At 35.6% G+C, this 13226-nt stretch overlaps 1 protein-coding gene across 12 annotated transcripts in view; it reads left to right on the top strand.

Moving 5' to 3' along the window:
- Nucleotides 1-201: 201 nt before the first annotated feature.
- Nucleotides 202-13226, top strand: part of DCDC2 (doublecortin domain containing 2) — a 52902-nt gene continuing 39877 nt past the window's right edge. Inside the window, exons 1-3 of one of the 12 annotated variants that reach the window (XM_087930951.1) lie at nucleotides 202-485; nucleotides 2250-2572; nucleotides 4086-4137. In XM_087930951.1, the coding sequence (XP_087787077.1) occupies nucleotides 390-485; nucleotides 2250-2572; nucleotides 4086-4137 (471 nt within the window). In that variant the 5' untranslated portion in view covers nucleotides 202-389. The other 11 variants (XM_087930952.1, XM_087930954.1, XM_026699518.2 and 8 more) reach the window with 11 other exon arrangements.

The raw sequence follows: 13226 nt of genomic DNA, 5'->3' as shown, positions 1-13226 counted from the left end.
AACGGTGCCCTTTGGCCCTCTTGTCCCTCACTCCTGCAGGTGCCATCATTCTCCTTCCTCTTCCTTGCTCGGGGATCAGGCTAGGGAAGCCACGACCCTGTGCAATTTTCTCTCCCGCGACGTTCCTGGCAGGGCCTCCAGGTTGGAAACTCACACACACATACACACACACCTTGCTCCCGAGCCAGGGGCGTTGCCGTGGCAACGGCGGACAGGGAAAAAAAAAAAAGTCCAGCGTTCCCGGAGCAGAAACCCACGGCCGGGAACTGCCACGCCTTCCCCTGCCGCCTTCTCTTCTTCAACTTTGGAAACCATGAGGGCGCTTGGCTGTGGCAGCCGCGGCTCTGGCACCAGCCCGAACCCTCGGTCTCCCCTGGGGAGGAGAGCACATGGTGCCCAAAGCTGAACCCGTGGTAGGCGGAGAGGAAGAGAGAAGGGCGGCTGAGCTCTCCCGGGGTGGGGAAGAGGCTTCGGGACTCGCTCAGGTGCCTCTCCCGCTTTCTCCTTTCTGCTCTTTGCTCGACGCCGGGACGACGGTCCTGGCTTGGCGCGGTTCCCTTCTCTCTCTCTCTCTCCCCGGGATTTTGGCTTTCGAGGCATTCTCACCGAGGGAAGTAAGTGCCTGACTCCGCAAGTCGACGGCGTGGTCTAAAGTGGACGGCAAGCTGCCTCTTTTCTCCCACAACATTGGCAGTTGCGATAGCTCGTGGGAGGAAACGGCAGAGTTGCTTTCCGTCCCGTGGCAAAAACTTCTCTCCTTTGGGATCCAGTTCCAAGTGATCCCACAACTGGTGGTGGTGAAATGTAAAGACTCTCTTGTCAGATATAAGAAGGGAAAAAGTGTGTTTTGTGTGTGCATGTGATTGTGTGTGTGTGTGTGAGAGAGAGAGAGGTGGAGGAAGGAAGGAAGGAGCTCAATTTGTTAGTGGCTGGATCCTGATGAAGATACAATAATATTGTACTTAACACAGAAGCAGCCTTAGGCTTTTTGTTCACTTAGGTGTGTGTCTCTGTGATGTATGTAGGACACATCTTTGTAACAAGTAGACTGAAGTTTGGACTAGCAGGTTGGTGTCCTCGTTTTACTTAACTTACTCAGGTGGCAGAGGACAAAATCTGAGTGAATGAAATGGGCCAAAATGGAGTGAGACTATAGACACATACCTTGAAACCAAATGACAGAAGAATGAAATGTAGTGATCTTGAGGTGATTCAGTGTATGATAAATTTGGAGGGTTATATGTAAGGGACTCACAATTTTAAATGCTCTCTTTGTTAAAAAAAAGCACCTTTTTCTGCTAATATAATTTGGTAATAGCATAGGCAAAAACTTTTCTTCTCAATATAATAATAATAATAGATTTTGGGAGTGGCATTTTAACATGCTGGGAACCATGATACCTTTTAATTTCAGTACAGGTGAATTGTATAATTGAAATCACTTGTAAGATTGTCCATCTCTGCTTATTGTTTAATCTCTTCAGTAGAAACAGTAAAGAATGCTAATATCTCATTCAACTTTTGATTCTATTAAAAAATTTCCATTTTAATATGAACATTTCCTAAGTAAATTTTGCAACTTCCCAAATATTGACCCTATGTGGTTTTTCTATATTCTGCCATTTCTTTTTGTGCTTCTGCCAACTGCTATTAAAATTATTGTAAATTACACATGCCTTTTAATATTAGATAATAAACACTTACTTTATCTTATGAATTTCATGGTAGGCTCATTTAGACAGCCACTTCATGGCTATTTATTTTTTAAGTGAAGAAGATAAGGAAAACAGAAAAGAGTGAGCAAAAAGAGGAGTGAAAATGTGATACTTAATTGAAATATTTTGAAAAGTGGGTTTTCTGGGGCTTCCATAACAGCAGAGTTAGGGAGGAATGTGGTTTCTTCACTGTATGCTATAAGCATTTGTACTTTGCATCTTTAGTTTGTATGAATATGCAGGAGAAGAAATCATGGTGACTTTACTATTCTTAAGAGACTGGCAAGAATTGGTTGCCTAGCAAAGGGACTCTTAAAACCTTTGGGAGATTTTAATAGGCTCCCTGTTTTTTTAGAAATAGAAATACTATTGGCAATTGCTCTGGCGTGCCAGTCATGCTGTAGATGTGTATGCAGTGCCTATACTGCAAAACTGGAATTCAAAGATAATTGTCAGAGAAAACCAGTGAAAGAAAATAAATTATATTCTTATTAAACCTGCAGGATTGCAAACCACTGTGTTCATTACCAACAGGACCCAGGACAGGAGAGTGCAAAGACGGCTATGAGTAGTCCCAGTGCCAAGCCAACATGCCTGTCACAACCTGTGGTGAAGAGTGTGATGGTGTATCGTAATGGAGACCCTTTCTTCCCTGGCCGGCGTGTTGTTATCCATGAGAAGAAGGTGTCCAGTTTTGATGTCTTTCTAAAGGAAGTGACAGGTGGTGTGAATGCTCCTTTTGGAGCTGTGCGGAATATTTATACACCTCGGGGTGGGCATCGCATTCGTCAGCTAGATGAGATTCAAAGTGGAGAGCACTATGTTGCTGGTGGCAGAGAAGCTTTCAAAAAACTAAAGTAAGTAGTCATATGTTTATTTCAACCAACATGATATAGAAAGTGAATATGATATAGAAATCCTCCGAGGAGAGGGTAAAAGCATTATTTTTTTCTTACAGTTAACTTAAAAATCTATGAACTATTGTTTTAACTAAACAATGGTTCATAGGCCCAGTTCTCCAGGCTTCCTCTGTATGTATCTTTATCTCTCTATACATTTATTTTCTTTCAGAAATGATGGAACATTTAAGTGAAAAGTCCCATTCCAACATCATTAACAATTTTGATTAATTGACTTTTGATTTAAAGCTACCATTCAGAAGCAAGCCATTTGGAATCTTTTATATATCTTTAATGTCAGTGGTCCTCGCTTGCAATTACCATGACTAATTTTTAAAAAAGGGTTTGTAAATATCTGACCTACCTCAGCGGCTAAAAGGAGGACTGATAACAGTAGTATTGGACACACTGGTATGACAGACTCAGCTTGTCATGCAAAGTACTGCTGATGAAAGTTCATGGATGATTAACAGAACATTTAAAGCATTGAAGCCAAATTATAATTCTCATAATTTGTTATGGGAAGTAGAAATGAGGCTTACTGTAAAATAATGTAAATCAATATGAGTTTAGAAAACAGATTCTTCTAATATGTGTTAATAAAGTAATGTCAGATGTAATATATATGTAACACATACACACACACACACACACACACACACACACACACCTTTTGTTAGTTCCATCCTTGTACTTTGCATTCTCTTCGGTTTAAACACTACTGCCTATAATCTTCTCTCACAGCTAATCAATTATTAACAAAAAGATTCCAAATTCTGCAGAAAATTGTATTTTTAAAATTAAGCATGTATAGTGCTTAAAGATGTAAAGATATACTTGTAAATTGGTGTGATGTACTATATGTACTTAATTTTAAAAGTACAATTTTACAATAATCATTGCCTTGTATCATTATATTTTTATTTTTGATAGATTTTATTGTTTTAGAGGTTGCTGAAATGAATGTTTAAACATTTTATCTCATAAGTTTAGAAAAGAACCAGAGTTGTATAAAGACTTAACATGTAGAACAGGGACTTCCATACTTGTAGAATTTGTAGAATGTATAATGTTTATTAAAATAATAAGAAAATATCATAAAATGTAGAGTAACCCTGTCATCATATAATATTAATTCCTTGTCATTGTTATTTGCTGGAATCATACATAAATCATATTGAACTTATTATCACTATAATGCGGTTTATTGGTTAAGCACTTATCTAGTGAATGCACTATAGAGCCACCCAAAGTTGTCAAGCTTTTATAGTAATTAAAAAAATATAAGGCAATATTCCTAACAGCCTACTAAGAATTGAGTTTGTCACATGGGTATAATGTTTTGGCTGGTTATTAGGAAAAACCATGAAAATAAGAAAATATAAGGCAAGAAAAAGAATATTCTTGTAAATATAGTTTTTTTGCATTTCGTATTAGTAAATAACCTATTTTGTTTTCTTATTTTTTTCAGTTATTTGGATATTGGAGAGCCAAAGAAAAAACCTGTGGAAATTAATAATGAGGTGATGTATATTACATATTAATATAAATCTATATTACACTTGAAGTACAAACAAAAGAAACTTATTGATTTAGATTTCAGCCTGTTCTGATTTATTTGGAAATCAAAGGGACATTTTGAGTAAATGTCTGTAGCTTTGCTTTATAAAACAGCATTTACAGATTAGATTATATTAAAGTAAATGATGGTTTATTTGGTCTTGTTTAATGAGAATAGTGAACACAGATATTTTTGTTTGCTCATACAGCAATAGTTGAACAAGTAATGTGCTGTCTGAGCCCAGCAATATGCTCTAATTTTTTAAGAGATATTTAAAAACTAAAATCTGGAAACATTGTCAAACCAGTCTGATTAATATTTTTACGGCTGTTGCATCCTGTGCTCCTGCTATCTGCTCTGTATCAAGCTAGGTTTCCCACCTCTGAGAAGCAAACTTCCAGATGACCACTAGATGGAAGCAAAAAGATGGTTTTCTGTTCTAACCTTTGCTAAGTAGATCTGTGACCTTGTGAACTTTTCTAGCCTGGCTGAAATACTTGAGGGACTTGGCAGTTTACAAATAAGACAGGCAAACCAACGTGATAACTCTGCTCAGTTTCTCATGCAGGTGCTATGCCAAAATTGTTTCCCATACTGTAATTTATGTGAGACTTCTAGTGCTTTGTATTGGTGAAGTGGGCTTCTGGAAATTGGGACTTTATGATCTATAGGTCATGGAGAATGCTCCATGGATATTCCTCCAAAGCAGGGGTCTTCAAACTTGACAGCTTTAAGACTTGTGGACTTCAACTCCCAGAATTCCTCCTCCAGTCATGTTAGCTCAGGAATTCTGGGAATTGAAGTCCACAAGTCTTAAACTTGCCAAGTTTGAAGACCCTTGCTCCAAAGGATTTAGGCTAACACTAGGATTTGCACCAAATTGTAGATTTATTGAGTTAGTGAAACCCAGACTATGATATGCTACATTAATCTGCCTCAAGAAATAAAACAGCTTTGCAAAGTGGTTTGTGTTGACAGAGTGCTGACAGATCATGGTACTGACAAAGTTCTTCAGCTGTTGAAAGCTCTTATCATCTAAGAATGAATTGTAAAATGACAGAAGTGGAAAAAGGCAACTTCTGAGGATCCTATACCAGTGGTGGGATTCAAATTTTTTTGCTACTGGTTCTGTGGGCGTAACTTGGTGGGCGTGGTTGGTGGGCGTGGCGGGACAGATACTGCAAAATCTCAATTCCCTTCCTACCCCACTAAACTGCTTTCCAACTCCGTTCTCCTGTGCATGGCAACAAAAGAAGACCCAGCCAATCAGCTGGCACTCAGGAGGCAGAGAATAGATGGGGGTGGGACCAGTCAGAGGTGGTGTTTGCTGGTTTTCTGAACTACTCAAAATTTTCGTTACCTGTTCTCCAGAACAGATCAGAACCTGCTGAATACCACCTCTGTCCTGTAAAATTATATTTTATATATTCTGAGGCATTGACTTAACTATTGATGTCTGACTGCACAATCGGGAACCAGAGGTGTAGACCATAAATTGTCCACCACGGATTTATGACAGAATTATTTTAATATTCAAATACATTCTGCTCTAGTTTTATACTTTTTTAGATTTTTTTGTTACATTGCCTATTCTGCACAAGGCCTTTTCTTCCCTAGAGAAAAGATTTTAAAGAATTAAATATTGAGAACACTAAACAAATATAATGTCTACTCTGTATGTGACAATGAAAATGTGTCTTAAAAATGAAGAGAAGTATTGTAATTTGAATCACTATTTGAATCAAAATGTATAACGCACTGATTTACATAATATGGAAGATAGATGGAAGGATAACCTGAAATTTAGATGAAATTAAAAAAAAGTGCAATGCTGTTGGATTATTTAGATATTTTTTCTAGAATTCTTTCCATGGTTATTGCCTCAGTTGTAGCATTAATACATTTTGAAGATGAGCACTTAAATACTTATTACTAACATTTCTCCCTAGTACTTGTTATCATACTTGGGATTGTGATTGAATCTAACTGATTTATGATTTTTGAGAATTGTTTTTAATTTTTAATTGGAAATTTTAAATAGGATTTAAACGTATAGAATTTTATTCATTGGCTCAGTTAAATTCCATCAGTATTTAGAAGCCTATGCTTTGCAAGCTTTTAAGGAATGGCATGATTTCTGATATGTATTAACCCAATTAGAAGATAATTTATTCTCTTTGTAATAGATCTGCATATACAGTTTAGCATCAAATTAGATAATTTGTAAATCTAAGAAATAAAAGCTTCTGTCCACGATAAAACAACTTGGCATTGTTGGACCTTGTTCATTGCCTGGATTAAAAATTTAAATAGGATTGCCTGAAAAGTCTTGATGTATATTGCAGGGATACCATTCAAGTCCTGGAGATTAATTCAATTTCAATTTCTTTCCTGCTTCTTTGGTTTCATCTTCTGTTATTAATCAAATAAAGTTTTCCTATTATTGCTCTTGAATTTTATGAATAGCATAGAATCTAAATACTCATCAGTAATTAGATGTCTATTTACTATATAATCTAAGGCAATAATTAACAAATTGCCCCAACATCTATTTCAGCTTGTCTTCAAATCATGTCTTTTTCACATTTCACTTCTTAAATGGATATCAAGTTTTGCAATTATTTACCACATTAACCAATAGCCAAAAATCTATATTTTGGATTGTCTGTAAGCAGTAACTTTCATTAGCTTGAAAACTGGGAGTTCTATATAGCCTTTATGATTATCTAATGTCTAATTAGCTAACTTGTGACAGGTGTTAAAAAGTTATTTTCTTTTAATTTGAATATCGATCGATTTTGGATAATGTACCTTACATAATTAATTATTTCCAAAGCTATATCATATTAGCTGCCTTTTTCTCAGCTAAGATGTCCCAAAGGATGTATCTTTCCTAGGGAAACTAAAGTGCCTACTCCATGGTTATCATAGTTGCTATTTTTGTGTACCTTTTCTCTACTGGAACAACTTTCTGACCCTGAAATATTCAAAACATTTAACAGTATGCTGAATGTATTTTTTTAAAACAAAAATTGATTTAAATTGTAACTTTTAAATAATTGTAAATTATTTAATCCCTTGAATATATCCCTTGAATATATTCTGAAATAGCCCCCCCTCAAAGTCTGGGGTTACCAATACACTTAATAATACTTAATCTATATTTAGTCTGAAACCTTGATGCACCACTTCAAGAAAATACGTTTATGGTAACTACACTGATCTTTTTCACTTAGCAATAGCGTATATTTGCAACTTACTGAGAGAGAGGATGATTTTGGAAGTTCTTGAGCTTCAAAATATTACTTTTATAGATGCGTGCCTTGCATCCATCATGATTATTGAGAATTGTTTTTAATTTTTAAATTGAAATTTTAAATAGGATTTAAAGTTCAGCAACCATTTGAAGTTAGAATAGTGCAAAATGAATGGCATTTATGACTGGTTTCAATAGTTATGCCCCCCCCCCCATAACATGATCAGAATTTTAACCCTTGGCAGCCTGCCCACGTTTAAGACTTCAGAGGTACTGCAAGTCCTCCCCTCTGCCCATCTTCTCTCCATCTCTGTTCTGTTGGCTGCCTTACATTCTACCCTGAAAACACCCTCCCCACAATGCCCTCTGCGCCTTGGTGGCATAGTGGTTAGAGTGCAGTACTGGCAAGCTACTTCTGTTGCAGCCAGCTGCCTGCAATTTGGCAGATCAAATGTCACCAGGCTCAAGGTTGACTCAGCCTTCCATCCTTCCAAAGTGGGTAAAACTAGGTCCCAGATTGTTGGGGGCGATATCCTGACTCTGTAAACCGCTTAGAGAGGGCTGTAAAGCAGTATAAAGTGATATATAAGTCTAAGTGCCATTGCTATTGCTATCGTCCCCAACTGATATTCCCTGCCTTCTTTTTCCTGCTGCTGCTGCTGAGGCTCAAAAATGGCCAAACAGCAGGTGGGGAAACAAAGTTTCTATTTTATTACATTAATTACAAACCATGTAATTACAAACATTATTATTATTACCATTATGGGTGGAAAATCATCCCTTAATTACAAACCAATTAATTGCAAACATCATTACATTCTATTTTATCTTGTTTTTCCATCCACCGTGTTTTATCTAGGCTCTCTTTCACATATATTCATAAGAAATAGGAAGCCTGGATTTATTCATCATGCTAAAGCAAGCTAAATTATTAGCTTGTGATATATCATGTTGTGGGTAAACTTAATGTACTATAGTATGTTAGCCAGACCATTATGTTAGATATGATATAGTTTGGATCAGATATTCTTTGATTTATGACCAGACACTTAATTCAAAGCTACAGTGGACTTCAAAAAAGCTTATTTTCCTTTGATCTGTAGGAAAAGTTACCCTGATTATATTTCTCAATCTAAATTAGAGTTTAGTATGTTGGTGACAGATTAAAAAAATAGAATTACTGTATCTTCCGTTCTTTTGAATAGTAGTTTTAATTCTGATGCAAAAATGGCTAGAATTGAGTTATCTTCCTTGGATGAAGGTTTTGCCAAGAAACACATTTTAACAACACTAAAATTGCTGTATGAAAAGGCCCATCTAGTCCAGGATTCTGTTTCCGTATTGATCATAACACAAAGCACTCTCTTATGTATGCTTATTAATAGCAACTGATATTCTATTATTATTCAGAACCCTGCTAGTTCTAATTCTGGAGGCAGTATCAAATTTAATAAAATAACCATGACTAGTGTCTTCTGGTAAATATCATTAACTTCCATAAATCTACCTTTGTAGTGCTTTAACTGCTCCTATGCAAATAGTTGAAGAAGTAGTTATTGGAAAAATCAAATAATGTTAAGCAAGTAATTCTAAAATGACTTCTACTTCCGAATCAGCTTCTATTCAAAGAACTTTTTGATAGATGCTATTACTAATAACATAGTGCTGTAATTCTCAAATTGTTTCTCTAATGCAGGGGTGTGAAATGGGGGATTTGCGGGCTGGATGCATCACGTGCAGTCCACACCCACCCCAGCTTTGCGAGGGGAAAAGACATCATGAAATGTCACATGATGGCAACGTGCCACCATGAGTTTGACACCTATGCTCTCATCTATCAAAATTACTTGGAATTGTATTTCTGTCTTCCAGTATGTTAGTTATTTCAGCCAATAATATATTAGATGCAAATAACTGAAAAGCAAGTCCTCTTTCTCCTCTCCTAATCACAGGGCAAAGCTTGATTAATCAATATGTCATCCCAGTTTGATGAGGAATGAAGGATTAATATTCCTTGAGTGTAATTTTTGAGCAATTTATCTATATATTTATCATGCCATCCAACCTGGGCATATTTAGTTGCTAATCAGACTAAATGTCATGGGCACTAAATGCTTTGCTGAAATCAAATTATATTATAACTACAGGTAGTTTTCAATATATGACCAGTTGCTTAATGATGAAAGTTACAGCAGACTTTCCAGTGCTACTAATGACCCAGATTTAAAGTTCTGAGGGGTGGTCCCCCTCTCCCCCAATGGTCTTGTGATCATATTTTGGTTACTGAGCAGTTACTTCCAGTTTCTGGCAAAAAATGCCCATTATGGATTCACTTAATGACCACTGCGGAAAAAGTTGTAAAAAGGGGTACAGTTATGTAGTGACTTATTTAATGACTGGCACCACTTACAATTATAAATTTGAGCTCAACTACTGTTGTAAGTCAAGGACTACCTGTACATTCTCTATAATCTTTCAGGGAAGTAACCCAATAAAATATAAATTAGTCTTGCAAGTTTTATTCTTGATAACATTCTGATATTTACTGATGATATCAGCATCTACATAGATCCAACATGTACTTCAGAATTTTCTCAGTCCCTGAATGAATAGTTTGTAGTTTTAACTTTTGTTTCTTATTGCTCTTTTGAGCATAGGGATATTTTCCTTCCCAGTTATCAGGTATTGTACTGTTCTTCAGATCTGCTCAGAGACCTAAATTATTAGCTATTCTTTAATACTAATAAGGCAGTACATTTTGTCCTAAAGATTTAAACACATTTGCAGTACATAGGTATTCATTGACTGGGTTTCTAGCAATCTCATCTTCTTTCTGCCTATTCTTTCTTTTTCTCACATGGAATATATGCCCTCTTCTTAGAGAAAATTGAATCAAAACATATATTGAGTAGTTCCTTCTTTTTTTATCTGTTAGCAGTTTTTCATTTTTCTTGAGCAGCGCTATGTACTGATTTTTTAAATCTTTCTTTTGTTCTGAAGCTATCTAAAGAAATCCTTTTTTATTCTTTGTGAATCTCAGCTCATCTGAAGCTGTACATTTCTTCTGATACATTTCTACAGTTCTTAACAATCTGTACATAATCTTCCTCTTTTCATCTCATATAGGTATCCTTTAAAAAAAAAATTATTTCAGGGCTCCAGTAAATGTTTTGTGCAGTTACTTTGGCTGCCTTTACTACTCTACATTCTTTTGCTTACTGTGATATTTCCAGATGTGTTTTTAATATTTCCTTAGAAACTCTCACCAATCTTTTTTTTTTGAAAATTTTTATTTGGGTTTTCACAAAAACAAAATACAAATAAAACGTATTTTTCTGAAAATAGCATGGTCCCAGGTTATCACTTCTTCATACAGACACAAAACTCAATTTCATGCTCATTTTTATATTCTATTCCATATCTTATTACTGTTTTATATTTTCTACATAGTTTTTCCCCTCTTTTAATTTTCTCAACTTTATTTTAATTATCTCAATTCAAATCATTATATTTATACTTTTGTCTGTCCTGTTTCAATTTCATATTATCTTTTCTCATTAAACAAATTTTTCCCTGTAGTTACCAATTGGAGTATTGACACCTTTATATCTTTTAATTTTATCCATTCAAATTCTTATTTAAGCTTCAATGTATACCTTTAAAATTATACATTCAATATAATACATAACTTCCAATCGAATTCTGCTTGGTACATTCTTAAAATACACACTATATTCTTAAAAAGAAAACATTATATATATGTATGTATGTATGTATGTATGTGTAAATAAAACACACATTCCATTCCAATTCAATTCTATAATTAATATTCATTAAAATCTTAACATCTTTAACATTTCTTTTCAATTAAATATCATACTTCCTTGGGAACACTTATAAACATTCCATAGTTAATTCTTCCCCCCCCCCATATTTCTCACTTATATTTTGATAAATTATTAATAATAATTAAAAAAATCCCATTTTATTCTCTCATTCACTTTAATTCATTTATTTATTAACAAACATTCCACTACATTACAGTAAATATTTTATCCATCATTTTAGTCATATTTTCTAAATTTATTTCTGTTTGTAATATAACAATCCTATCTTATGTACCCTTGCAGAATCCCTTTTACAATTAAATTTTCACCCATTATCTCTAAACAAGCTTATGGTTACAATTCTTATATCTTTTCCCTGTTTCTCTATTTCTTGTTTCTACAACTTCTTTTCCTTACCTTCTTCCCCTTCTTCTTCTCCCTCCCCCTTTTACCCCCTCGTCTCTCTACTTCTAACTCTCTCATCTGTAATCCCCTCTTCTGTTGCTTTCTAATATTTATCTTTCAATTTGTTCTTCTTTTTGGTTGTTTTTTCCGGTCTTAAACCTTTCACTGTCTTTCCCCCCTTTCCTTTTTTCCTCCCACTTAAAATTATTTGATCATTAAAGATGGCTTCTTCTTTGTCCCAATCTTCTTGTTTGTGTTTCTTGTTATTTCTCATAGTTCCAGATCTCCATTTCTAAGAATTGAAATATGAAGCCAAAAGAACCTCTCCCTTCTTGTGCATCTTCTTTCCATTTTTTAAGTTCCATTTTCAGTTCTTCTAAGAGTGATACCATTTTAAAGACTTTTAAACAACCACCCAGTTAATTTTAGTCATCTAGATGCAAAAACCCCAAATATCCAAATAATCCAAGGCTGTTTCTTCTTGCTTCTTTTTTCCACTTTCTCTTCCTGGGGTTCTATTATTTTGTTGCCAAGTTTCAGTTAAAATGTATCTTTGAGGAATCTTGTTAAAGTTTCACTGTAAGTTCCTTTTAGTTACAGTTTCATTCATTACTTCCAGGCAGTCTCCTCCATTTTTCCAGATCCTGCCCTTTTATTCTTTTTTTTTCTCCTTTCCTGCTTTTAAAAACTTTTAAATATCCAGAAATCTTTATTATCCCTTTGACTTTTATTTTCAGCTTAGATGCCTATTAATGTCAGTGTGAATTTTTTTTCAATTTCTTGCTTAAGTCTCTTGGCTGTCAGTATAAGGAAGGGAACAAAAAAAAACCCTAATCCTTTCCCTTCTCTCTCTCCTTCGCAGCTTCAAAATCTTCTTTGGGAACAATGTTATTTAATTTAAATTCCAGGGTACTTTAGGTTGTTGCTTTTTCGGTTTAACCCGGTCGACCAAAACTTTCTCTTCTTATCTTCCTCCTCCTTTTCCAGTTCAGTTCTTCTTTGAGGTGGCCATTTCTGACCACCACTGCAACCGCCTTCGGGAAAGGGAGTAATGGCCAGCTGAGGAAGAGAGATGCGGCTCTCCTCAACCCTGCTGGCAGTCTCCCCGTTCTTCACCACCTCTATGGGGTGGCTTAGCCCCGAAACCTGCGGTTTAAGTCTCTTCAGCGACAGACCAAAATCCTCGATCGTGCGCGGTTTCGATCTGTGCTCGCTGCCAGAGCGCCCCGAAACTCTCACCAATCTTGAGCTCCTTTTCTAATTAGCCACTCTTGCCATGGAATCCTTTATCATTGCTTGAATTTGTTGAAATATGGTTTCTTAAAACTGAAGTATGCGTTCAATTACATTCAGCTTTGGTTTCCTTAAAATCAGAAATTCCAGCATTACACGACTGCTTTCCTCTGAGCCTTCTGGTACTCTTGCTTTCTTGTTTAACAATGTAAGTATTTTCTGTTGGTTATCATCATGTTAGGAACAGCTCTTCTTCTTCCTCTGAAAGAAAAGTCATCAATAAGAAAAGTAGGGAATTTGCAGAACGACCAAATTTAGCAGAGCTTAGCT

This window comes from Pseudonaja textilis, chromosome 3 (assembly GCF_049901715.1).
Source record: "Pseudonaja textilis isolate UNSWEBS1 chromosome 3, rPseTex1.2, whole genome shotgun sequence".
Lineage (NCBI taxonomy): Eukaryota > Metazoa > Chordata > Lepidosauria > Squamata > Elapidae > Pseudonaja > Pseudonaja textilis.
This window is presented reverse-complemented; position numbering and strand designations above follow the sequence as displayed.